A 26,608-nucleotide genomic window follows, 5' to 3' on the forward strand; every position below is an offset into this window, starting at 1 on the left:
GATAATTTTTTGCCACAGGGTATTGAGCACAGCATGGCTCCTGATTTCTTTGGTGGATACAGAGAGGAATCAGGCCAAGGGGATGGAGAGACAGTCCAATGACCTGCATCTCTGCCCTATGCAGTCTCACTTGGCTGTCAGAGCTGTGGACATTTTGTGATGATTGTCTGGACAAGAAGTGATGTGAGTGAGCAAATGATTAGTGTGGGTGCTTTAATCCCTTGGTGAGTCATGTGGTCTTTCACTGTTGGGGTCAGCACTGGAATTGCAGCCAAATTGTACAAAACATGAATGGTGTAATTAGCAACTTTCGCCAAGGACAGATTACTCATTTACCCAGCTGAGCTTGTTGAGCCTTTTTCCATTATAACTTTAATAGTCAAGTGTTCTTTGGTATAAGAATTCAAGCATGAGTGCCTTATGTTGTGTCAATCTGAGCAGGGGGTCGGGGGAGAGGAGGAACCTGCAGGACACAGCCTCAGTGTTTGTTCCCAGTGCACAGTCTGTCTGGCTGAGTGCTGTGATTATCTCACACTGTCTCCTCACACATTTAGTGCACAAGCATAGCCGTGTCTCGGAAGTGGCTGGCTCTGGGCAGCTCGGGAGGAGGACTCCATCTCATTCAGAAAGAAGGCTGGAAGCACAGGCTGCTGCTCTCACACAGGGTAAGAGCAGAGGCGGCCCTGTCGCCCACCATTCAGCCTGTCTTGCAGAAGTGCACATTTCTCCAGTTTAGACAATCACTTGGAAGAAAAGAATGTAAAACTTGAGAGTTAAACATTATTTTCCCTTTTATGCTCTAGGAAGGTGCAATTTCTCAGGTTGCCTGTTGTTTACATGATGATGATTATGTTGCTGTGGCTACCAGGTGAGAAGCTTTTAAAATTAAATGTATTTTAATTAAAAATGTTTGTTAGGGTGACCAAAGATTCCAGTTTGCCTACAGCTGTCTCGGTTTTAGCAGTGAAAGTCCTCTCTCCTGGGGAATCTTTCTAGGCCCAGAAAACCAGGATGGACCGTTTGTTGGTCATCCTGGTGTTTATGGAAAGATGCTAATTTGAGGCAGTGATATTTCAAAGACCTTATAAGGGAAAGGGGAACAGAGATAATTTAAAACATTTAAGTTCTGTTATATTGGTCTAGTCACTAAAGCAAGGAAGTAGTATTTTGACACCTTTTTTTCTGAAGAATAAGAGTTGCATATATGTTTAATATAGTTGATACTGTGATTAATTAAGTCATACCTTTTCACCATTGCAAAAAACTTGATTCTGTGACTCACTTCTCACAGTCAAGGCCTTGTAGTTGTTTGGGAATTGAATCAAGAGCGTCGGGGGAAACCAGAACGAGTTTATGTGTCTTCAGAACACAAAGGCCGAAAAGTTACAGCTCTCTGTTGGGACACGGCTCTTCTTAGAGTGTTTGTAGGGGATCACGTGGGGAAAGTTTCTGCCATCAAACTCAACACTTCTAAACAGGCCAAGGTGAGAACCCGTCCAGTTCTTTGTGTATGTGCTTGGATATAAGGTGTAGTCTCATGGAGCTTTCAATTAAGGGATGTGAATTTACCAGCTGTATTTATTGGGGGGCTGATCTAGAGCCAAGAATGCAGGTTTTAAGGAGACTCATTTCTGTGTAGTACAGATGGGAGCCTGTTCCAGCTTGATTCTGTTGCAGAATGGCATCTGTAAACTAACTTCTATAATTTGCACATTGTATTGTAGTACTTCCTAATTCTCCTGTATGGCTCCTTTAAATCAAGTATTCTTTAATACAGGGTTATTAAAAAAAGATGTCTGTTTATTAGATAATGAGGATAAAATGGAAAGCAGAGACATCAGAGCAGTTATCCAGGCCCTGTTGTTCTCCTGGTCCTTAAAAGAAACTATTAAGTCTAGGAATATTTTCTTTCGGTATGGCTGTAGCTTGTTGTGGCTGGAATCACAAAGGCACCTGTGCTCAACTGCGCTCAGTTACTGCTGGAGTTAAAGGGCTGAGACTCAGGTTACCCTAGCAGAATGTTCCAGTCTGTTCTTGAAATAGAGCAGATCAGCTTCTCACAGCCCCACTCTTCTTACTGTCTTACTTTTGTGCGGGGTCCTAGCAGAAGAGATTAAATAAATGTTGGCTAAATTATTATTATTTTTTAAAATATTTATTTATTTATTTGAAAGGCAGAATTACAAAAAGAGAGAGAAGGAGAAAGAGAGTTCTTTCATCTATTGGATCAGTCTCCAGATGCCTGCAATGCCTAGGACCAAGCCAGGGGTCTGGAACTCCATCTAGGTTTCCCACATGGGTGACAGGGGCCCAGGTACTTGGGCCATCTTTGGCTGATTTTCCCAGGCGCATTAAAAGGGAACTGGATCAGAAGTGCAACAACTGGAACTTGAACTGGTGCTTATATGGGGTGCCAGCATTGCAGGCAGCTGCTTGACCTACTCTGCTACAATGCTAGCCTCCTGGCTAAATTATTTTAATGAACACATCAAATTATTATTCTGGCCTTGCCATCATGACCCATCAAGGTTACTGTTTAAATCTTCATATATTTTTGACCCAGAATACAATTGCTGCCTTACACATAGTATCTTTTTCCCAAAGGGAGAAGCACTATTTACCAGTGAAAAATTCTCTCATGTATTCTCAAACTTGCTTCATCTTTTTTCATTCCAAACTGTAAGGTTAGAAAAATCACAGGAGAGCCTTAAGAATTTTCTTCTGGGGGCTGGCACTGTGGCGTTGCGTGTAAAGCCACTGCCTGCAGTGCCAGCGTCCGTATGGGCACCAGTTTGAGTCCCAGCTGCTTCATTTTCAATCCAACTCTCTGCTATGGCCTGGGAAAGCAGTAGAAGATGGCCCAAGTCCTTGGGCCCCGGCACCTGTGTGGGAGACCCGGAGGAGCTCCTGGCTCCTGGCTCCTGGCTTTGGATTGGCCCAGTTCCAGCCACTGCAGCCAAATGGGGAGTGAACCAGCAGATAGAAGACCTCTCTCTCTCTCTCTCTCTCTCTCAGCCAGCAGATAGAAGACGTCTCTCTCTCTCTCTCTCTCTCTCTCTCTCAGCCAGCAGATAGAAGACGTCTCTCTCTCTCTTTCTCTCTCTCTCTCTCTCTCTCTCTCTCTCTCTCTCGGCTGGCGCCGTGGCTTAACAGGCTAATCCTCTGCCTTGCGGCGCCAGCACACCGGGTTCTAGTCCCGGTTGGGGCTCCGGATTCTATCCCAGTTGCCCCTCTTCCAGGCCAGCTCTCTGCTATGGCCCGGGAAGGCAGTGGAGGATGGCCCAAGTCCCTGGGCCCTGCACCCGCATGGGAGACCAGGAGAAGCACCTGGCTCCTGGCTTCGGATCAGCAAGATGCGCTGGCCGCAGCGGCCATTGGAGGGTGAACCAACGGCAAAAAGGAAGACCTGCCTCTCTCTCTCTCACTATCCACTCTGCCTGTCAAAAAAAAAAAAAAAAAAGAAGACGTGTCTCTTTCTCTCTCTGCTCTCTCTGCCTCTCTTTCTCTATGTATGTAACTCTGACTTTCAAATAAATAAATCTTTTTTTTTAAATAATTTTCTTCTGCAGTTATGTCCAAGTTATTTCACAAAACTTTTGAGTGAAACTTTGATACTCTAATAAGAAAATTAAATTTTAGCATATTTAAAATTTTTATTTTGCTCTTCAAGTTACTTTTATTCGGAAGGTAAAGAGGAAGAGGTTATGTATGTGTTCTGATAAAATACACTTTGTTTCCTTCTCATGTCCCTTTCAGGGAGCGGCTGCCTTTGTGATATTTCCTGTTCAGACGATAACAACAGTCGACTCCTGTGTTGTCCAGTTAGATTATTTGGATGGAAGACTACTCATATCTTCACTTACTCGATCCTTCTTGTGTGACACTGAGAGGTAAATTGACCAACCACGATTCAGCAGAAATACAGAAGTAATGGAAGGAACTTAGAAGTTATGTAGCTCAAACCCTTAGTCAGTTTTACAGATGTTAAAAAGGACCCAGTAAGGGAGGCAGGGCTGGCTGGATAGAGGAGGGAGAAAATCTGTTATGAGTCAGCTCTGGCCTGGGAACCCCAAGAGGAGATCAGGGGTGTACCCTCAGGAAGGAAAGTGGGGCCAAGCCTGGCACCTCTTGGGACAGAAAAACAGGGGCCAGGAGGTTGGAGCAAATGAACCCCGTGGCACCCTCACAGCCCCACTTCCTGCAGGCTGAGGGCCATCAGGAGCCCTGCCTGCTGTGGCAGGACTATCCTTACGTTCCAGCTGCCTCCCCCAACAACCCTGGGGTTCTGGCACAGCCTGGACCAGGTCATCCCCCATCCCCTACCCCCCAATCCTCCACCCCCACCCTACCAACAAAAAGAAAATAAAAAGGACCCAGTTATAGGGAAGCTGATGTGGGAAAGTAGAGTAGAGGTGACTGAGACAATCCAGGCGGTGACTAAGACAGGTATTAACTGAACTCTACTGCAAGGCATGGGCTAAGTGCCAGGAGAGAAGGCCAAAGGCCTTGACTGAGTTGTGTTGTTGTTTTTTAAAACTTGTTTTATAATTAATAGGATTTTATTAAAGATAAAAATTGGGTACAGAATATTTAGAAATATTTTGGTTGCGAAAGTCATGATTTCATTCTTTTTCTATGGCTGAGTAGTATTCCATATATATATGTACCACAATTTATTTGTTTTTAAAGATTTATTTATTTATTTGGAAGGCAGAGTTACAGAGAGGCACAGGTAGAAAGAGAGAGAGAGACAGAGAGAGAGAGAGAGAGAGATCTCTTCCATCTGCTGGTTCCTCCCCAAATAGCCACAATGAAGCCAGGAGCTTTCTCTAGGTCTCCCATGTGGGTGCAGGGGCCCAAGCACTTGGGCCATCCTCCAGTGCTTTCCCTGGCCATAGCAGAGAGCTGGATTGGAAGAGGAACAGCCAGGACTTGAATTGGCACCCATATGGGTTGCGGGCACTGTAGGCAGCAGCTTTACCTGCCACACCACAGCACTGGCCCCCCACAATTTCTTTATCCAATCATCAGTTGATGGACATCTGAATTGATTTCATCTTGGTTATTGTGAGTTGAGCTGCTATAAACATGAAGGTACAGCAGATCCTGTCTTTTGAAACAAAATGGATGCAATTGGTGACCATTATGCTTAGTGAGATAAGCCAGTCCCAAAAAGACAAATATCATATATTTTCCCTGATTTATGGTAACTAATATGCAGAGTACAAAAAAAGTATATGAGTGAAATTGACATTTTAAGATTTGCTTATTGTGTATAGCCCTTGTCTATACTCTTGAGTAACAGTGGTTTTTCTAATTACTCCTTGTTGAATTCTTTATTTAGTGGAGGGCTAAACTTGTGATTATAAAGTAAATTAAAAGTATGTCATTGTAAAAATTAAAAGAAATCAGAAGGAAGAGGAAAGATGGGAGCAAGGGAGGGAGAGAGGTTGAGTGGGAAGTATCATTATGCTCTTAAAACTGTCTATGAGATAGATAAAATTTGTTCCCCTTTTATAAATACAAAAATATTTTAACAAAGAAATTAGGGCAGCCTGTCTAGTAGGGGTTCTAGAGGAACTTAGAGCTTTCCATAAATACACCTTTCCAATGTCATTGAGTGATAGGTTTTGCTCTTCCATTTGCCCTTATGTTTGATAAGATGGTAATGAAAATGTCTATTATTTTGTTTGGTCCCCCTCTGAAATCTGACAGGAGGATTCCCAAAGACTTGCAGTGAGCCACCTTCACTACAGTTTATCTGATCTTAATTTGATAAAGACACAAAGGTCTAGGAAAGCAAGCTGTCTGCTTCCTCTGATAAAACAGTATCCTTTAGGCAGGAAAGACCACATTTGTCCTATTCATATGGGTGAAATGTTACTCTTATTCCCCTTAATTTTCAAAGGTCAAAATAGATAATAAAATCTTTTAAGATTTATTTATTTATTGGAAAGTCAGAGTTACACATCAGAGAGAGGAGAAGCAGAGAGAAAGAAAGAGAGGTCCTCCATCAGATGGTTCACTCCCCAGATGGTCACAATGGCCGGAGTTGCGCCAATCCGAAGCCAGGAGCCAGGAGCCTCCTCTGGGTCTCCCACGTGGGTGCAGGGGCCCAAGGACTTGGGCCATCTTCCATTGCTTTCCCAGGCCATAGCAGAGAGCTGTACCTGAAGTGGAGCAGCTGGGTCTCGAACTGGTGCCCATATGGATGCTGGCACTTCAGACCAGGGCGTTAACCCATTGTGCCACAATGCTGGCCTGATAATGAAATCTAAAGTAAACAAGGAAACAAAAAAGAGTTTTTGAAGTTGACAGATTTTTTTAAAAAATATTTAATTTATTTATTTGAGAGGTAGAGTTAAAGAGAGAGACAGATCTTCCATCTGCTAGTTCACTCACCAAATGGCTGCAACAGCAGGTGCTGGGCTAATTTGAAGTCAGGAGTCAGGAGCTTCTTCCAGGTCTCCCGTGTAGGTGCAGGGACCCAGGCACTTGGGCCATCTTCCACTGCTTTCCCAAGCTAAAAGCAGAGAGGGACATCACAAGTGGAGCAGGTGGGACATGAGCTGGTGCCTGTATGGGATGTTGGCTCTGCAAGTGGAGGCTTAGCAGCTACAGGGGCTGCCCCACTGACTTTCGCCAAAATCTCCAGGGTGGAGCCAGAGGTACAATGAATGGCACAGGAGTATATTTGAGGTAACTGTGAAATATCAGAGTGGGGAACAACTTGGAAAGAATCCTCTGTGTCAGTGTTCCAAAGGTCCTCAGCTATTTTCACATAGGGAAGTTTTCACCAGTCATTTTCTTTTTCTTGGATCCTGGCCAGCTACCATGTTCCTAAGGCCTATTCTTCCTTAGAAGTTTATTATGGGGAATTTTGAGCATACACAAGAGAGAAATGTATCATGAACCCGAATGTACCCATTTCACAGGGGTATAGCCAGAGTTGGATGACAGAAACATAGAACCCATTGCAAAAACAACATCTTTTAGATAAACCCACTGTCTGTTAGCTAGAATGCAGTTTTTAGGGAAATATACAGTACAATAATTTTTTTTTTTTTTTTGACAGGCAGAGTGACTGTGAGAGAGAGAGAGACAGAGAGAAAGGTCTTCCTTTTTCTGTTGGTTCACTCCCCATTGGCCGCTGTGGCCAGCACGCTGCAGCCAGCGCACCACGCTGTTCTGAAGCCAGGAGCCAGGTGCTTCTCCTGGTCTCCCATGCGGGTGCAGGGCTCAAGTATTTGGGCCATCCTCCACTGCACTCCCGGGCCACAGCAGAGAGCTGGACTGGAAGAGGAGCGACTGGGACAGAATCCAGCGCCCCGACCGGGACTAGAACCTGGTGTGCCGGCACCGCAGGCGGAAGACTAGCCTATTGAGCCGCAGCGCTGGCCAGTACAATAATTTTTTTAAATTATTTATATCAAAAAGTTGGGGGTTTTTTGTTTGCTTAACCTTTCCTTCCAACAAATAGCATTTAAGAAAAAAATAGTAGGATTCCTAATAACTAACCAAATAATAGATAAAAATTTACTTCTTCTGCCAACCATTGTGTAGTTTCTATCAGTATTGAGAATGAACAAGTTCAGTATCCTGAATAGAACAAAGAAAGAATTACTCGATGATAGAACACTGGATAATAGGACCTGATGATGCAATGTCAAGTTCTGGTTCTGCGTCTCTTTAAACCTTGCTGAAGGTCGGTTTCCCCACTACAATATGGTGATAGTTTTGAGGATTAACAAAGATAAGGTATATGAGAATACTTAAAGAAAACAAGATTCATGAGTATACAAGTAAGACAATAAGAAATATATTTTATTTTCCAAATAAGGAGAATAAAAATGCCATTACTTCTTATCTTGCTCTCTATATATTTCAAAGCACTTTTGTATCCATGTTCTTGGAATAAAGCATATGTTATATTTTTATTCACAAAGTAAATAAATACAGCAATATTTGTGGAGTTACCTGAGGTAATATAGTAAATTCATGCCAGTGAGTGTGTTAGACCATTCCCCAGTAGGAGACACTCAGTTTCTGGAGTGTTGGCAGTGCCGAGTGCTTTCTGTGGCCCAGACACTGCGCTGTACACCAACAGTTCAACTAAAGAGAAATAGAAAATAGCCTTTGTCCTGAAAAGTCGTAATCTCGTGTTCAGAGAGACGTCATTGCTGTATATAATGTGGTAAGCACCATGAAAACAGCACCAGAAGCTTGGATTCAGCCTGTGGGAGTCAAGGACATTTCTCAGAGGAACAGAGATGGCGCTGTCTTGGAGCATGGGTATCAGAAGTTTTTAGGGAGAGACCTTCTCCACACCACTGTTACTTTCTGTGTTCCCAGGCCATGTGCTGAGCTCTTGGGTAATCTAAGGCAACAGAGTTGCAGAAGACCTGGCATTTTGTGGGAGCAGCGAGGAGTTTATGGGGTGTTTATGATGAGGGAGATGAGAAGCTTCCAGGGAGTGTCCAGAAGACATTTTGCATGTGAGTGGGGATGCAGTCAGGGTTCGAGGGTAACTGAGATGCTTTGGTAGCCCTCACTTTGTAGATTTGCAAAGGGCAGTCCTCTTGATTGTAAATATTGATCATATACCCAGTAATGTTGCTTATTTCTCTTACTAGATTGTATTTAGTTTTGGATTATGTTGGATTATCTCTGTGTACAATAGTGTCATCCACATATATTGACAGTTTGTTGCTTAAAAGAAAAAAAAATGTCTTAATCAGGTTTTTTTTTTAAAAGGGGGCTTTCATATACTGCTGGGTCCCTCATTTTGTAGATAATAAGCTGAGTACTAATATGAAGTGGTTTGGTTCCTGTCACAGAAATGGCTGATGGCAAGATGGAGCCAGAGCCATATCTTGACGTTCCATTCTGTAGCTCTTTCCAGGAGATTGCTAACGTGACATTAGCGAGTGGACTCTTATTGGCAGTGCCGACTTGTAATGCTGTGACTTTTTCACTTTTCTGTAAGTAAATGTGCTTTCTCTTTCTTTCTGGGCATTAGAGAAAAGTTTTGGAAAATTGGAAACAAGGAAAGAGATGGAGAATATGGAGCTTGTTTCTTCCCCGGAAGGTGCTCTGGGAGCCAGCAACCTCTGATCTATTGTGCCCGCCCTGGCTCCAGGATGTGGGAAGTGAACTTTGATGGGGAAGTGATGAGTACACATCAGTTCAAGAAACTGCTCTCATTGCCACCTCTCCCTGTGATCAGTGTCAGGTACGGTTTTTATGAGTGATTGGAATTGTTAGAGGAATTTATATGGAGGGCTGGGATTGCAATCTCTGATATTCTATGTGTGTGTTAAATACTTTATTATACTGGTTTTAGAATGGAGTGGAATTTTTATTAAAAGATTTAGAGAAACCAAAAGTGTCTTTTCTCAATCATCTTTCCTATAATGGATGAATCAAATAAGGGAAGGTTCAGTTTGGCTTTTGGGGTTTTTTTGGAGGCAAGAGTTTCCTGCCATTGAAAAAAGTGTGATTAAGTCATTAACAGATGTGTTTACTTCCTAGATCAGAACCTCAGTATGATCATACAGTTGGCTCCTCCCAGTCTTTGTCTTTCCCCAGACTCTTGCATCTTAGGTAAGTTTCTCCTTTGATCCTCAAAATAAAATGGATGCTTAGCTTTTTCCTTTTGTTTCCTGTTCAGAGCAGGGTTTTTTTTTTTTTTTTTTTTTTTTTTGTAATACTTATTGGTGTATTTAACAGGCAGAATGACACTGAGAGAGAAAGAGAGAGGGGTGGGGGGAGAACCCCCATCTACTAGTTCAGTCCTCAAATAGCTGCAAAAGCTAGGGCTGATCCTGGCTGAAAAAGAGAGCCTGGCATTCTATCTGGATCTCTCGACTGCTTTCCCAGGTGCGTTAGCAGAGAGCTAGATCCAAAGTGGAATAACTAGGACTTGAACCAGCGCTCTGATATGGGATGCTGGCATCGCAGGTGGTGGATTAACTGGCTGTGCCACAATGCTAGCCCCTAGAAGCCCCTGACAGACAGAGTGGACAGTGAGAGAGAGAGACAGAGAGAAAGGTCTTCCTTTGCCATTGGTTCACCCTCCAATGGCCGGCGTGGCCGGCGTGCTGTGGCTGGCCCACCACGCTGATCCGATGGCAGGAGCCAGGTGCTTCTCCTGGTCTCCCATGGGGTGCAGGGCCCAAGCACTTGGGCCATCCTCCACTGCATTCCCTGGCCACAGCAGAGAGCTGGCCTGGAAGAGGGGCAACCTGGACAGAATCCGGTGCCCCGACCGGGACTAGAACCCAGGGTGCTGGTGCCGCAAGGCGGAGGATTAACCTATTGAGCCACGGCGCTGGCCTAGAAGCAAGTTTTTAAAATTGTTTTGGCTATGCTGTGGCGTAGCGGGTAAAGATGCCGCCTGCAGTGCCGGCATCCCATATGGGCGCCAATTTGTATCCCAGCTGCTCTATTTCCAATCCAGCTCTCTGCTATGGCTCGAGATAGCAGAAGATGGCCCAAGTCCTTGGGCCCCTGCACCCATGTGGGAGACCTGGAAGAAGCTCCTGCTCCTGGCTTCAGATCAGCTCAGTTGTGGCTGTTGCGGCCAATTGGGGAGTGAACCAGCAGATGGAAGACACCTCTCTCTCTCTTTCTATCTCTCTCTCTCCGCCTCTTCTTCTCTCTTTGTGTAATTCTGACTTTCAAATAAATAAATAAATCTTTTTTAAAAAAATACTTGACTAGTCTAAAAAAAGATTCTTTTTGCATTAATTTTGGAAAGTTAGGAAATAACTGTGTTACTTCAAGTGTTCTTTATCTAAGAAGAATGAAAAGATCCTAGAAATATACTTCCCTTTCCAAACCAACTGGACAGTTTAAGTGCCAGGGAACTTCTGGCACTTAGAGCTAAGAGCTATAGGTTGTGTTCTCTCAATCCCCCTACCTGGTAGAATGCTGTAATGAAAGCAAGTCCCAGGCTGAAATCACCATACACACAAGTAGAAGCACATAGCTAGCAGGCACAAAAATGCTGTAGAACTTGTAGAACTTGTAAGCTTGATGAAATTTCAGCTATCCTTTAGGGACTCTGGTAAGCATCATGCGTGGAAGGTCTGCTCCAGGCAATTCAGCCAAATGCTAATGTCAGGAATAAGCTAGCTCTCTAGTTGGCAAAACCCCCAGTTAACATAGCAACTCAGAGTGCCACTCTGAAGATGTCCACTGCTGGGCTTGCCAATTCTTACACCTGGTTCTGAGGGAAGTGGTGCAAGTGTTTGATTTACAGCTAACTGCTTTGTCTTGATCTCTACTTATTTCATCAATGAAAGGTATTTCTAATATCCCTTAGGCTGACTAATAAGATCTTGAATGCAGTTTTGGAGAATATCATGCAGAGGTTGTTAAAATGTACACTGAAGTGTAGACTCTTGATTGGGTTCTTTCAAAGGCCAATTACTCATAGAAAATGATTTTTTTTAAAGATGTATTTATTTATTTGAGAGACAGAATTATATATATAGAGAGGGGAGGATACAGAGAGATCTTTCATCCACTGGTTCACTCCCCAGATGGCCACAATGGTCGGAGCTAGACCAGTCTGAAGTCAAGAGCCAGGAGTTTTATCCAGATCTCCCATGTAGGTACAGGGGCCCAAGCACTTGGGCCATCCTCTGCTGCTTTCCCAGGAGCATTAGCAGGGAGTTGGATAGGAAGTGGAGCAGCCAGGTTTTGAACTGGTGGCTATATTGGGTGCTGGTGCCACAGATGGCAGTACTGTGTACAAAGCCACAGTACTGGCACATCTGCTTTTTTTAATTAGAGAGACATTTATTCATTTATTTGAAAGGCAGAGTGACAGAGAGGGTGAGAGAGAGACCAAAAGATATTTTATTTGCTTATTCTAATTGCCTATAATAGCCAGGGCTGGAATTCCATCTGGATCTCCTACATGGAATGGCAGAAACCCAAGTACTTGGACCATCATTTCCTGCCTTCCCAGGTGTGTTAGTAAGAAGCTGAATTGAAAACAGAGGAGCCAGGACTTGAACCACCTTTCCTAAGCAATGTTTTAAACTGCTGTGCCACAGTGCCAGCCCAAAGTGGTTGGTTTCCTACCACATACCACATGGGAGACCTGCACTGAGTTCCCATCTCCTTGTTTCTCTGCCTCAGCTGCTGTCAACCAGCAGATTTCTCTCTCTCTCTCTCTTTCTTTCTTTCTTTCTTTTTAAAGGTTTATTTATTTATTTTTGAAAGGCAGGATTACAGAGAGGGAAAGGCAGAGAGTCAGAAGTCTTCCATCCTCTGGTTCACTCCCCAAATAGCTGCAACAGCTTGGGGCTATGCCAGGCCAAAGCCAGGAGTCAGGAGCTTCTTCCAGGTCTCCCAGATGGGTGCAGGGGCCTAATCACATGGGCCATCTTCCACTGCTTTCCCAGATACATTAACATAGAGCTGGATTGGAAGTGGAGCAGCTGGGACTCGAACTGGTGTCCATATGGATTGCCAGCTCTGCAGGCGGCAGTTTAACCTGGTATGCCACAGCACTGGCCCTTCTATTTCTATCTCTCTCTGTCTCCTGCCTTTCAAAACAGAAAACAATTGTAATGTTAACTAATTGCCCCTAAGTGTGAGATTAAAAACTGATTTATGTATATGTCATATGCTCTACACTGAAGTGGTTAAAAATGAATTCTAGACAATATAATATATTAATAAATCCGTAATTTACCATGAAAGTTATTGACAAAAGATAGCTATTTGTCCATAATTAGATAAAGCATAATTTTAAAATCTTCCTTTAGCACACTTCTTTTATGGTACTTACTACAGATTATAACTATATACTCATGTAATATTTATGCTTTTTTTTTTTAACCTCTAAAAGGTAAGCTCCGTGAAAGTTCCATGTCTGTTTTGCTCACTACCATATTTTCCGTGCTTGGCCTAGTACCTGGCACGTGACAGACACTTAGATACCTGTTGGCTGTTGTGGGACGTCTGGGCTGTGGGGAGGTCCCTTACCTTATGTTTTTCTAATAGTTGGACCAAGTAGGCTTGGTTCTTCCAATAGAGTTGTTTTTTAGAGTTTAGCTTTTAAAAGGTCCTATTACTGTCCCTAGTGTGGCAAACAAAGCTTCTCATGTCTCTGCCTACTCCTCAGCCTAAGCAATAATTAATGCCACTTTGGAAACTTTGCTGACTCCTGCAGCAGGCTTGGTCTGTTGTCACACTCATGTATTATAAATTTCTTTCCCAGCACCAAAATCTCAACTTTTTTACCATGGGCACAGTGCTAGGCACATAGAAAGCTCTCAGCAAATAGCTAACTCAACAAAGATAAAAAAAAAAAAAAAACAGAAGACTTTTTGTTCCTGTTTATTTACTTTTTTCTCCATTTGTCTCCTTGCGTCCTTTGGTACCTTCACTATCAACGTATAAATCTCACAAGATGACATCTTTCTATACTATATTTTATTTTCTTTTGAGTATATAGGTATCTCTTTACTTGATTTTTTTAAGGAGACATTTTAAGAGATTTATTTATTATTTTAGTTATTTGAAAGTCAGAGGGAGAAAGAGAGGCAGTCAGAGAGATAGCGTCCATCCACTGGTTTGCTCCCCAGTTGGGCCAGGCCTAAGCAAGGATCCAAGAACTCAATCTGTGTCTCCCATTTGGGTGGCAGGAACCCAACTAATTGAGCCTGTTGCCTCCCTGCATGCACATAAGCAGGAAACCAGAATCAAGAGCGGAACCAGGACTTAAACCCAGGCTCTCCCTTATGGGATGTGAGTGTCCCAAGTGGATGCTTAAGTGCTACTGCAAACACCTGCCACCTTTCTTTGTCTTTTTAAACAGTGCTGTCCCAGTCTATTTATTATCAATGAAGGGATAAGTGAAAGAGGAATATATGAATTGCAAGTGTTAACTCTTATTTAGGTTCCACATTCCCATTTAATCTAGGCTGCTATTTCTAAGAAATGTCTCATACTGAATTTCAAGTAAAGCTATCAACACCAAGATATTGTATCTCTCAGCTCAGGGGTCCTCTGATGCCTTGTTTTTTTTTCTCCTCTGAATCTTGAAAGTAACCTCCCAGTTTTACTCACTTTGGACCAAAATTCTGACCATTTCTTTGATCATGTGACAAATATTATTTTCCTATGACGATAATGATCTAGTCTTTTATATTGAAAAAAAATGGTTATTATTTATGTGAGAACCCAAAACCTGTCAAATATTCCCCTTAGTTTCATGGCCATATGGAACTCTCGGAGACATAAAGGAAAAAATGAATGGCCCTGTTCTCAAGATTGTGAATTTTTTGAAAGATGTGGTTTATTTCTATAGAAAGTTTCAACAATAAAAAATAAGAGTTGTGACATGATTAAGTGCTGTAAGGGCGGAGTTGACCAAAAAAAGATTGTGTGCAGGAGGAGCCCATTGCTTTTGGCTGTAGGTGGATTTCAGATAGGAGCAGAACTTTTGCTGATCATTGGGCTGTGATGAGAGTGAAAACGTTGTTAAGCTGGGCATGCACTGACCAGAGGTAAGAGGAGAACGTTACTGGTGGTATACATAAAAAAGCAACATCCTCGAGAGAGGGAGATATTTGAAATATACTCATGTTGGCCGGCGCCGTGGCTTAACAGGCTAATCCTCCGCCTTGCGGCCCCAGCACACCGGGTTCTAGTCCCTGTTGGGGCGCCGGATTCTATCCCGGTTGCCCCTCTTACAGGCCAGCTCTCTGCTATGGCCCAGGAAGGCAGTGGAGGATGGCCCAAGTGCTTGGGCCCTGCACCCCATGGGAGACCAGGAGAAGCACCTGGCTCCTGGCTTCGGATCAGCGAGATGCGCTGGCCGCAGCGGCCATTGGAGGGTGAACCAATGGCAAAAAGGAAGACCTTTCTCTCTGTCTCTCTCTCTCACTATCCACTCTGCCTGTCAAAAAAATAAATAAATAAAATAAAATGAAATATACTCATGTTAATGTCAGCAAATTAGTATAGAAGGAAATGAGCAGAGATGGAGAGGAAGGTGGAGAACCAAGAAAGTATAGTGTCCTAGAATCTGGGGGGGGGGGTGAGATTTAGGAGGAGGAAAAATCAGCAGGCTTGGCCTCTCTTTGGGGGGGTCAGGAACCTGGAAATGGGAGTGGAGTTTGGCCTAATAATTTAGAAGTCTGTGTCTCATCTTGCACTGCCTGGCTTAATACTCAGCTCTGGCCCCTGGCTGCAGCTCACTGCTAATGCAACCCCTGGGAGGCAGCAGTGGTGTCTCAAGTAGTTGAGTTCTTACATCTATGTGGGAGACCCAGATTGCATTCCCACCTCCTGGTTCCAACCCCTGGAGGGGCATTAGTGGGCGTTTAGGGAGTGAACCAATGGATGGCAGCTCTCTTTCTCTGTTGCCTACCTCTCAAATAAATACTTTTTTTTTTTTTTTTAAAAAGCCCAATTAGATTATTCTAGGGGCCATATTAAAAAAAAGAAAAAAAGCAGGGCCGGCGCCGCAACTCAATAGGCTAATCCTCCACCTTGCGGCGCTGGCACACCAGGTTCTAGTCCCGGTCGGGGTGCCGGATTCTGTCCCGGTTGCCCCTCTTCCAAGCCAGCTCTCTGCTGTGGCCAGGGAGTGCAGAGGAGGATGGCCCAAGTCCTTGGGCCCTGCACCCCACGGGAGACCAGGATAAGCACCTTCGGATCAGCGCGGTGCGCCGGCCGCAGCGGCCATTGGAGGGTGAACAAACAGCACAAGGAAGACCTTTCTCTCTGTCTCTCTCATTGTCCACTCTGCCTGTCAAAAAAAAAAAAAAGAAAGAAAAAAGCAGTCTATGCCTTTCTGAGAATTCAGTCAAACTAATCAGAATTCCAGACAACGGTGCATCAGTAACAGAGGAAGTAGAGTCTATTAACCACAGAGAGAAGAAGTCTAAATTTGAACTCAGACCATTCTTGGTATAAATTGAACTCGTCCATATTCATGCTGAGTGACCTTGGACGTATTATTTCATCTCTCTAAGCCTGTGTTCTTTTTTCTTCTTCATCTTTTTTTTTTTTTTAATATAAAGTAGGAGTAATGCATACACCTTGATAAGCAGCTACAAAGTTACATGGTATAGGCAGAGCCCTTACTAAAGCTCTGGCACATAGTTGACCAAGGGCTCTTAGCCTTTTTCCACCTATACAATTAAGGACATCAAAATATTGCCGTTTGAGGCCAGTGCTGTGGCGTAGCAGGTAAAGCTGCCGCCTCCAGTGCCAGCATTCCATATGGGCACCAGTTCTAGTCCTGGCTGCTCCACTTTCAATCCAGCTCTCTGCTGTGGCCTGGGAAAGCAGTGGAAGATGGTCCAAGTCCTTGGACCCCTGCACCCACATGGGAGATCCGGAGGAGGCTCCTGGCTCCCGGCTTCAGATGGGTACAGCTCCGGCTGTTGGCAGCCAATTGGGGAGTGAGCTAGTGGATGGAAGACTTCTCTCTTTCTCTCTCTATGCCTCTCCTTTTCTCTCTGTGTATCCATGACTTTCAAATAAATAAATAAATCTTAAAAAAAAAATTGCCATTTATATAAGTGACTTGCCAGTATAGTGACGGGTGGTAGCATTTTAGTCTTTGTTTTAAATATGCCCCTTTTGGATCACGTGTTATTCATCTATTTAACAAACAGCTAAGTAGTCTGTAAGCTTTTCTTCTTGCAGATACCAGCCTTTTCTTTTTCTAGGAGATAGTATATATGTTTTTCAGTTTGACATCATTTTATGGGTTGTTGGTACAGACAGGAAGGAGGTGTTAGGAACTGATTTGTTGGATGACTGTTATTTTCTTTGCATGGTGTGATTTCACTTTAAATAGCTAATGAGAGGACTTCTGTATCCTAGCACACTCTAAATCTCTTGACTTCTTCCATTTTCTCTTGCAGTGAACATTGTGTGCTGACCTGGACAGAAAAAGGAATTTATATTTTCATTCCTCAGAATGTTCAGGTTCTTCTTTGGAGTGAAGTCAAAGGTAATTGTATTATTATTATTATTTAAGGATTTATTTATTTGTTTGAAAGGCAGAGTTATGGAGAGAGAGACACAGAGACAGAGTCAGAGATAGAGAGAGCAAGATCTCCCTCTGCTGGCTCATTCCGCAAATGTCTGCAATGGCCAGAGCTGGACCTGTCTGAAATCCATAACCGAGAGCTCCTCTGGCTCTTCAGTGTGGGTTCAGGAGCCCAAGTCCTTGGGCCATCTTCTGCTTTCCCAGGGTCATCAGAAGAAGAACAGCTAGGACTCAAACCCAGCACACATATAGGATGCTGACGCCACAGGCTTTACGTGCTATGCCATAGCACCAGCCCTGAACGATTTAATTATTGTAGGAGAAGTCTCTTGCAGTGTAAGAAGCTGAAAAATAGGGTGTGGGAGCATTTCTTTTAAAGATTAAGATCATAGATATTTTCAGTTGTAAGGTACTTGTCAAACATGTTTTTATGAATTTGTATTCAGCTGTTTATTTTTTCATGGATAATTTTAAGAACAATCTTCATTTATTTTTAGATATTAGTGATTATTACCAAAGAACAAATAGGCTAAAATTTTATTTATTTTCTTTTTTTTAAGATTTATTTATTTATTTGAAAAGCAGAGTGACAGAGAGAGAAGGAGAGATATGGAGAGATTTTCCATCTGCTGGTTCACTCCCCAAATGTCTGTAATGACCAGAAGTGGGCCAAAATGAAAAATCCAGGAGCTTCTTCCGGGTCTCCCACGTGGGTGCAGGGGCCCAAACACTTGACTTTTCTTCCACCACTTTCCCAGGCACATTAGTGGGGAGCTGGATAGGAAGTAGAGCAGCTGGGACTCGAACTGGTACCCATTTGGGATGCCAGCACTGCAGGCAGCTTTACCTGGTTTGCCACAGCGCTGCCCCCTATTTATTTTCATTTTTTGAAAGATAGAGAAACAAATAGAGAAACAAAAAGATAGAAAAGATCTTTTATCTTTTTTTTTTTTTTTTTTTGACAGGCAGAGTGGACAGTGAGAGAGAGACAGAGAGAAAGGTCTTCCTTTTTGCCGTTGGTTCACCCTCCAATGGCTGCCACGGTAGGCGCGCTGCGGCCGGCGCACCGCGCTGATCCGATGGCAGGAGCCAGGTGCTTCTCCTGGTCTCCCATGGGGTGCAGGGCCCAAGCACTTGGGCCATCCTCCACTGCACTCCCTGGCCACAGCAGAGAGCTGGCCTGGAAGAGGGGCAACCGGGACAGGATCGGTGCCCCGACCTGGACTAGAACCCGGTGTGCCGGGGCCGCAAGGCGGAGGATTAGCCTATTGAGCCGCGGCGCCAGCGAAAAGATCTTCTATCTATCTTCACTCTCCAAATGCCCACAATAGCCAGGGCTGGGCCTCACCAAAGTCAAGAACCCAGAACTGAGTCTAGGTCCCCTACATGGATGGCAGGGACACAAATACTTAAGTCATCTTGAGCTGGACCCTGGGGTGTGCAATTAGCAGGAGCTGAATGGGAAGCAGATGAGCCAGGACTTAAAACTCTGATATGAGATGCAAGCGTCCTAGGACGGCAGCTTATTCAGGGCATCAGATGCTCAGCCTACCTGGGTTAATCTGTATCCCTGCTAGACATTTTGCTTTGATGCCTGTTTTGTGTCTTAATAATTTGGGATTCAAAAATTCCTTGTTGGAACAATAACTGTTATATGTGACAGAGACAGGGAAAATTCATGTCTATATTCTTTTGGATAAAACCAGAAACAAGGAAAATCTACCTTTTTAAACATTGCTGTACAGTAGAGAGTTTATGTTCACCTTTTTTTTCTACTTTATATATAAAAAAATAGAAACCATATTTTCTAGTTGGATCATCATTGGCTTCTTATAGATTAAATTCCTTAGTGATGTCTCTTAAAAACTAGTTTTCAGTCATTTGCAGATGTTCTGCCAAGATAAATGCTTTCTCATGAAGTGTTTATTGATGTACATACTGTTGTAAAAATCCACTCATTGAGCATTGGGTTGTAACTCTCAGAAACAGTCTAGCCTGCAGCGCAGATTTTTAAGATCCCAATTCCTTTTCATGGAAAATATCATTTTTAACCAAGGATTTTATTTGCTTAGAAAGAATTTTTAAAAATTTAATCAGAGAGACAGAGACAGAACTCCTATTCCCTGGCCTACTCCCCAAATGCCTGCAGTGGGGAGCTAGCAAGAGCTGAAGCTGGGAGCTAGGAATTCAATTCAGGTCTCTCAGTTATTGGAGCCATCAACAGTGCCTCCCAGGGTTCAGTTAGCAAGAAGCTACAATCAAGAGCTGGACCCTGGGATCAAATCCTTTTATTCTGATGTGGGATGTGGCTATCTTAAGTGGGATCTCAACTATTATGAAAATCAATCACCCTTAGAGATAGGATTTTAGATCAGAGAGATGTGGTTCCTTCTCCATATCTTTTATTCTTGATCTTTTAAGAGTAGTGTTAAAATATGACTTCTTCATCGAAATGCAATTATAAAAAGAGATGAAATTCAGTCAAACCAAACCCTACACAAGGAGTGAATGGATGATTTCAGCCCTTGCCAAAATTGAAAAAGAGTGTGTGGTTAATTCACCTGCATGGTTTTTGTAGATATTCAGGATGTGGCTGTCTGCAAGAGTGAGCTGTTCTGTTTACACCTAAACGGGAAAGTCTCCCATCTCTCTCTGTTGTCCGTGGAGCGCTGTGTGGAACGACTGCTACGGAGAGGCCTATGGAACCTGGCTGCTCACACGTGCTGTCTTTTCCAAAATTCTATCATTGCCAGCAGAGTGAGTCAGAGCTAGACACTTTTCACATGGCTTGGTAAAACCATCTGGATTTGTATACAAAATTGTTTATCTATTAGCCTTGTCTATATGACCTACAGTACTGCAACCCATCTCCAAAGGAAGCATGACAGATGTTATCTCTGGGTTGGCAGAGGTTAAGGAGGGGACTCTTTCCATACAAAAGAATACCAAATTTACCCACAAATTTATTTGAATTTCAGAACTCATTTTTAATGTTTGTGTGAATGCTTACTCTTAATTAAATTGCTAATTCCTAACATAATTCTCATTAAGTCTTATCCTAGCATTTTTTTTTTTAAGATTTATTTAATTATTTGAAATTCAGAGTTACACAGATAGAGAAGGAGAGGCGAGAAAAAGAGAGAGAGGTCTTCCATCCTCTGGTTCACTCCCCAGTTGGCTGCAACAGCTGGAGCTGTGCCGATCCAAAGCCAGGAGCCTGGAGCTTCAGACCCAGGAGCCTGGTCTCCCGTGTGGGTGCAGGGGCCCAAGCACTTTTTAAAATTATCTTTGGAGTTTTATTTTCTGTGTTAGACTTCTTTCAGTACATTGACCTTTACATATAGGCTTAATTGCAAACAGTAAGCTAGTCCATTGTGTTTTTCTTATCCTTTTATTAGACAAGAAAAAGCTTGACAATAGATAAACTGGAGCATTTGAAATCTCAGCTGGACCTTGCAACCTGTAGTGATCTAATTTCTCAACTGGAAGAATTGATCTTAAGATTTGAACCTTTGGATTCTGCTTGCAGCAGTCGAAGAAGTTCCATTTCATCACATGTATGTATTCTCACTTTATATTTTTATTTATTAAAAAATCAGAAAGAGAGAGAAAGATACAGAGACAGATAAGGAGATCTTCTATCTGATGCTTCACTCCCCAAATGCTTGCAGCATCCGAGATGAGGCCGGGCTGAACTAGAATGCAATCTGCATCTCCCATGCAGATGGCAAAGACCCAACCTACTGCCTCCCAAGGCACGCGTTAGCAGCAGGCTGAGAGCAGATGCAGAGTCAGGACCAAACCCAAGCGTTCTTATATGGGATGGCAGTGTTCCAAGCAGCCTCTCAGCCCTGCTACCCTCACTTCTTCTTCTTCTTCTTCTTCTTTTTTTTTTTTTTTTTTTATAAAACACCATACTAGAATTAATTTTTTTAAGATTTTTTATTTATTTATTTGAAAATCAGAGTTACACAGAGAGAGGAGAGGCAGAGAGAGAGAGGTCTTTCATCCGTTGGTTCACTCCCCAATTGGCCACAATGGCTGGAGCTGCACCAGTCTGAAGTCAGGAGCCAGGAGCTTCTTCCAGGTCTCCCACATGGGTGCAGGAGCCCAAGGACTTGGGCCATCTTCTACTGCTTTCCCAGGCCATAGCAGAGAGCTGGATCGGAAGTGGAGCAGCCAGGTCTTGAACCGGCGTCCATATGGGATGCCGGCGCTTCAGGCCAGGGCATTAACCCACTACACCACAATGCCGGCCCCATACCTCCACTTCTAAGAGGATTGTGTTGTGGAATAATATTTCTCCAGCTTAGGTTACACTCTTTTATCACTGAGATTTCAAAACTTTTCTTGTGGTCCATCTTTTTGGAAGAAGGCAACTTGCTTTTAGCTATTAGATAGCTAAATGAAGCCTGTACTCACGTATGTCTTAGAGACACATCTGGTTTTGTCACTCTACTTCACACAACCTCCAGCGCAAGTCATGTTGCCCCTAGCACGTGATTTGAGATGCTTCATGCAGCTCAGGATTGTCTCATTTAATCCCTGCGCTTTCTGAAGACAAGCCAGAGAAATATTTCTGCGTATGCTACTGGCACACACAAGGCACACAGCTGCAGGCATCAAAACCTTGTTCTCCGTTTGTTCTGGTGAGCCACAATTGTTCTCCTTGACTTTCCACTTTAGAGTGAGTATTTCTCTGAAAAAGGTGTGTTGTGTTATAAAGGAAAGTTTTACTTTGTGTTTTTTTAATTCATTTTTAGGAAAGCTTCAGCATTTTGGACTCTGGTATTTACCGTATCATTAGTAGTAGAAGAGGCAGTCAGTCAGATGAAGACTCTTGCTCCCTTCACAGCCAAACCCTCTCAGAAGACGAGAGACTTAAAGAATTCGCCTCACATCAGGAGGAGGAGCAGCCGCCGGATCAGTGCTGTGGCTCCCAGGGACATGAAGGTGCTGACTCTGTCTGGAGTGGTTGCTGACATGAAGCGGTTATTCTCTGAGTTCTTGTTACGAGGATTGGCTTGTGCATAGGGTTTCTATAAGGTGTTGACAGTTTTTAACATGCCGTAGACTTTCCATCCAGGTCCGTGGATCTGCTTCCCACTAGAAGAGTAGGCTTATGCCTACTTTTTCACCCCTCGTGTTTGGGCTGACGTTAATAAAGTGCCTACTTTCAATCATGCATCGAAATGCTGGAAAGTTTAAGGTAGAAGTGGGAAGAATTTATCTTGACTAACCAAATTATTTTCCATCAGGAATGAGAAATTGCTACAGTTTTGGGGGCCAGTGCCTTCCATTTTCTATTCAAGTATTCCTGTGACTGGACTGTTGAGAAGAGATCAATAAAGCCTTTAAACTTCTTTTTTGACTTATGGGGATTCAGGGTCAGTAGGCCAATGCAGGTACCTCCATATGTTGTATGTGGACCATCCCGTGCATCTTGTAAACCTGAGTTCTGCCCATTTTGTATCTGAGTCAGTTGTGATTTGGGTATTGAAGCCTTCATCTCCTTTGAGTTATTCATCTCAGAATTTCTTTAAGGATTACAAAACTGCTCATGTGATTAGATTTTGTTTCTTTCTGCCCCCATTCCATTCGTTAGACAATGTTTCTCATGTTCCAGTGACGTTTGCGACAGATAAGAACGAAACTTTTCTCCCCTTCGGCATTCCATTATCATTTCGTTCTCCATCTCCTCTTGTGTCTCTTCAGGCTGTCAAAGAAAGGTAAACCACTTAGTGTGTATTTAATTCCAGCTCTAATTTAACTTCCGTTGTCATATTAGGCTCCTTGTGCTGAGAATGGAGACACTGTAAATGAGAAAAAAAAAAAAGTCCCTAAGTAATTTCTTCTAAAGCCTGTTAACTAAATAGTTAACTTGGTTTCTCATATAGCCTGAGAACTGTTAACTTCTCATTTCAACCTTGAGGCACTTAGCTTCCTTTTGTTTGTGCAGCTGGGATTTTGAGTTGATACAGATGTGAACTTTTTCCCCCTCCAGACAGAACTGAAATTTTTAAATCTGTTTTTTCCTTATCCCTGAAGGGAACATTTTTCCCATATCATTAATCGTTTCTTGATCCTTTTCTGTTTGGGTTCAGAATTGGAGACTTTTCAGAATTCTTTTCTTTCTCCTCTATGACACCAAGATTGGCATTTGAGTTTGAGAGAGAAGACTTTGTATAGCTACTTAACTGCTTATCTGAGTCTTACTGGACACAAACTGTGCTTATTAAGAAGGGTGTGTTGTGACTGCCGGGCAGCTGAGTGTCATGAAGAAATTCTGTTATTCTCTGCCCGGAAGGGGCTGATGATCACATGGCTTACTCTGCATAAGCTGACAGAAACATTATAGACATAACGAGTGTGGGAGGCATTTTCTTTCTTTTTTTTTTTAAAAAAAAAAAAGATTTATTAATGTATTTGAAAGTCAAAATCACAGAGACAGAGGGAGAGACAGAGAATGAGAGAGAGAGAGAGAGACAGAGAGATCTCCTATCTGCTGGTTCACTCCCCAAATGGCCACAAGCAGCCAGGAGCTTTGTCTGGGTCTCCCGTGTGAGTTCAGGGGCCCAAGTACTTGGGCTGCCATCTGCTGCTTTCCCAGGCCATTTGCAGGGAGCTGGATCAGAAGTAGAGCAGCCGGGACTTGAGCCAGCACCCATATAGGATGCTGGCGTTGCAGGTGGTGGGTTAACTCACTACGCCACAGTGTCAGCACAAGAAGACATTTTCTTTAGCTTTGAATCATTGGTTTTTCAGGGCAATTAGGTAAATGATAGTGAATTATTATAAGTTTTACTTGGGACTTAGGTGAAATATATGCCTATTGTTGACTGGAGAAGTTGCTGTAAACAGAATGTTTCTTTATATTAAGTCCAAAATGCCTTCCTAGGACTTATAGGAACATAAAATCTCAGGTACTGAATTTTTCATTCTTGGCTTGAATGAGATTTTTTTTTCATGTTAACATTTTGGTATTTGTCTTCCAGTGTTTCTACCTTTGTGCGTAAAACTACTGAGAAAATTGGTACCCTTCATACCAGCCCTGACCTGAAAGTGAGACCAGAACCCAGAGGTGAAGAGCAATCTTATGAAGAGGATGTGAGTGCAGTTTCCTGCCCAAAGGAGGAAGACATTGAGTAAGCTCTTGTATTAAATCTGTGTGAATTCTAGAGGAGTCAGCTGTCAGTTTGAAGAAAGCCACAGACTGTGTTCTGTTGGAGAAGGCACGTGTATGATCCTGCCCACTGCAGATTGTGCAGCTCAGAAAAAACTTCTGATGTCACAGTCTTGAAAAATTACATCAGTCCATAACGAATCTATTAAGAAAAAGAGCACCTAATTAAGACAATTTAGCACGTTTTTCCATCTTTCCCATGTACCCCGCTCTCACTCCCCTGTAATCTCTTCAAACTTCTGGGATGTCGGAGGAATTTAAGATTAAGATTGATTTCCTATGACTGCCATGGCTCTAGGCGCTGGCTGTTCTGCTTCTGACTAGCATGTGACTGTGGGCAATGCTTTCTGGCCTCCAAGAGACAGAATATGCTATTGCCTGATGGATCTAAAAGGGAATATTAGGTGTGTGAAGATAGTGAGAAAGAAAGGGACTCTTCAGGCAATGAAGAAACCACTCAAGCTGTTGGTGTTGATGTCCTGTCAGGTACCTTCCCGTGATATGCTGGTGGCATGTCCTCATGCTGCAGAGATGAAGTAGGCCCTTGGCTCTCATGGTGTGAAGTGTGTAGTTTGTCTGGTCTCTGCCTTGTCTCACTTCAGGGGTTCTGAGCAATAGCGGGAAGCAAGCTCAGCTAACAGTGGTCCTGGAACTGGGAGAGACCACACACAGGCCCAGAAAGTCTGGGCAGTCAGATAAAGTAAAGGGTGCCTTAGCCTCAAAATAATTTAGTGACTCCAAATGTTCATAGAAAAAGTTCATGGGAGAAAGGTTTTCTGACGTGGCATTTAAGGCAGCCCTCATCAGTCTGACTGTGGCCACCTTTTCAGCTTCATCCTTCCAAACACACTGAATTCCAGCCTGCCGGATGCAGTGTGTCCTCTGACACGTAGAATGTCCTGCGCCTGGAGGATTGTGCTATTTTTTGTGACATAAACACCACCTCCATGGGACTCTTCCTATGATCGCCTAGTCGGAGTAATTATTCCTTCTTCTCTCTTCTGTAGCACAGTGTTGTTGGGAAGTGCTACCCTTTAGTATTCATTATTTTGTTTTTGTGTTATCCTTACTTGTTTGCATGAGAGCTTGCTCTGACTTGAGCTTAGTCACCTTGAACCCATGGACTGTTTTGTGTCCCCCTCTGTCTCTTGAAACAAGCAATACAATCCCAGTACAATTTAGTAAGTGCTCAGAAGTATTTGTCTAGGAAAGTTCTGATCCCCTATAACTCTTGTGGATTTTATTCTTACTTTTCACCTTTTTTAGGGAGAAAGAAGAGGTGGCAAGTCAACCCCCAGAAAAAGACAGGTTCCACGAGCTCAAAGTAGCCACAGCAGCAGCAATGTAAGTGTGAATGAGCGAACTACGGTGAAGGGGCATAAGGCTTTCTGGTGTCATCAGTAATGGTCTTGAGAATTGGTAAAACATAACACGGTTAATGGTCTCTGTTTTGTCATCTTGCTGAGATAATTGTGATTTTAAGAATTGAAAAATAACATTTATTCCAGATGAGCATATGATATTGGTTAGGTTTATGTAACCTGAAATAATTTCTTTTTAAAAAAACACAGGAAACATGAATTTCATAACTTGTCTATTTTATATAGGACCGAGCTGCAGGACCCTCTGGTTTTATTTGACCCCGGGGCTCTGAGAATGGTTTTACAGGAGTGGCTTTCACAATTGGAAAAAACGCTTGCCATGAAGGACGATTCAGATGTTGCTGATACTGGCAGCTCATCCGTGACGGTGAACCAGGATGTGCTGTTGCCTGATGAGTCACAAAAGGGAGTGGTGGATGAAGACACTGAGAAAGAACAAAGGGACTCTTTGGGCCGTGAAGAACCTGTGGATCAAGCAGTGTGTGAGTCTGTGAGTGGTCTGGAGGAGCCACAGGATAATTTTTTTCAACTATGTTCTCCCTGCCCCATAGCAAATGATCTTCAGAAAGACCTGGCTGAGTTGACGACTTTGTGTTTGGAAATGAATGTATTGAGTTCTAAGATCAAATGCCCAAGTGGGCATGTGGATCACAGTCTGCAGCAGGGCTCTCCTGAAGATACTCTGGCTTGCCAGTTCCTGAGGAAGTATTTTTTCCTCCTGGACTTGAAAAGAGCAAAGGAGATCATCAAGCTTAGCTATGGAAACACCCCTCGTGTTTGGGATACTTTTATTGCAGGTTTGAAAGGTAATGACCAGAATGCCGTATCAAGGGTAGAATTGGGTGTAGAGGGAGTAGCTTTTGGGACGTCTGGGGCTTAACACAAGATTTAAGTAGAAAATTACCTCTGTTTTGGTCAACTGTCCATTCTGTTTTCCATTCATTTTAAATTTTTAATATTTCTTTACATATTAGTCTAATTTGCAACTGTATAAGAGAATTTTGTATTTCCATC

At 43.1% G+C, this 26,608-nt stretch overlaps 1 protein-coding gene across 6 annotated transcripts in view; it reads left to right on the top strand.

Moving 5' to 3' along the window:
• The window catches only part of HPS5 (HPS5 biogenesis of lysosomal organelles complex 2 subunit 2), a 51,035-nt gene that overhangs the window by 8,350 nt on the left and 16,077 nt on the right, over window positions 1-26,608 (top strand). For 5 of the 6 annotated variants that reach the window (XR_009866372.1, XM_062196402.1, XM_062196403.1 and 2 more), the window contains 14 exons: window positions 555-665; window positions 804-868; window positions 1,292-1,484; window positions 3,757-3,890; window positions 9,020-9,232; window positions 9,532-9,603; window positions 16,902-16,990; window positions 19,608-19,786; window positions 20,428-20,586; window positions 21,793-21,982; window positions 22,635-22,758; window positions 24,025-24,174; window positions 25,479-25,556; window positions 25,820-26,400. Coding sequence is in view for 5 of the 6 variants with exons in the window: in XM_062196402.1 (XP_062052386.1) it covers window positions 555-665; window positions 804-868; window positions 1,292-1,484; window positions 3,757-3,890; window positions 9,020-9,232; window positions 9,532-9,603; window positions 16,902-16,990; window positions 19,608-19,786; window positions 20,428-20,586; window positions 21,793-21,982; window positions 22,635-22,758; window positions 24,025-24,174; window positions 25,479-25,556; window positions 25,820-26,400 (2,338 nt within the window). In the remaining variant the exon portion in view is untranslated. The remainder of the gene's footprint in view (window positions 1-554; window positions 666-803; window positions 869-1,291; window positions 1,485-3,756; window positions 3,891-9,019; window positions 9,233-9,531; window positions 9,604-16,901; window positions 16,991-19,607; window positions 19,787-20,427; window positions 20,587-21,792; window positions 21,983-22,634; window positions 22,759-24,024; window positions 24,175-25,478; window positions 25,557-25,819; window positions 26,401-26,608) is intronic. The other variant, XM_062196405.1, reaches the window with a different exon arrangement.

The sequence above is a fragment of the Lepus europaeus genome, chromosome 7 (assembly GCF_033115175.1).
Source record: "Lepus europaeus isolate LE1 chromosome 7, mLepTim1.pri, whole genome shotgun sequence".
Taxonomy (NCBI): Eukaryota; Metazoa; Chordata; class Mammalia; order Lagomorpha; family Leporidae; genus Lepus; species Lepus europaeus.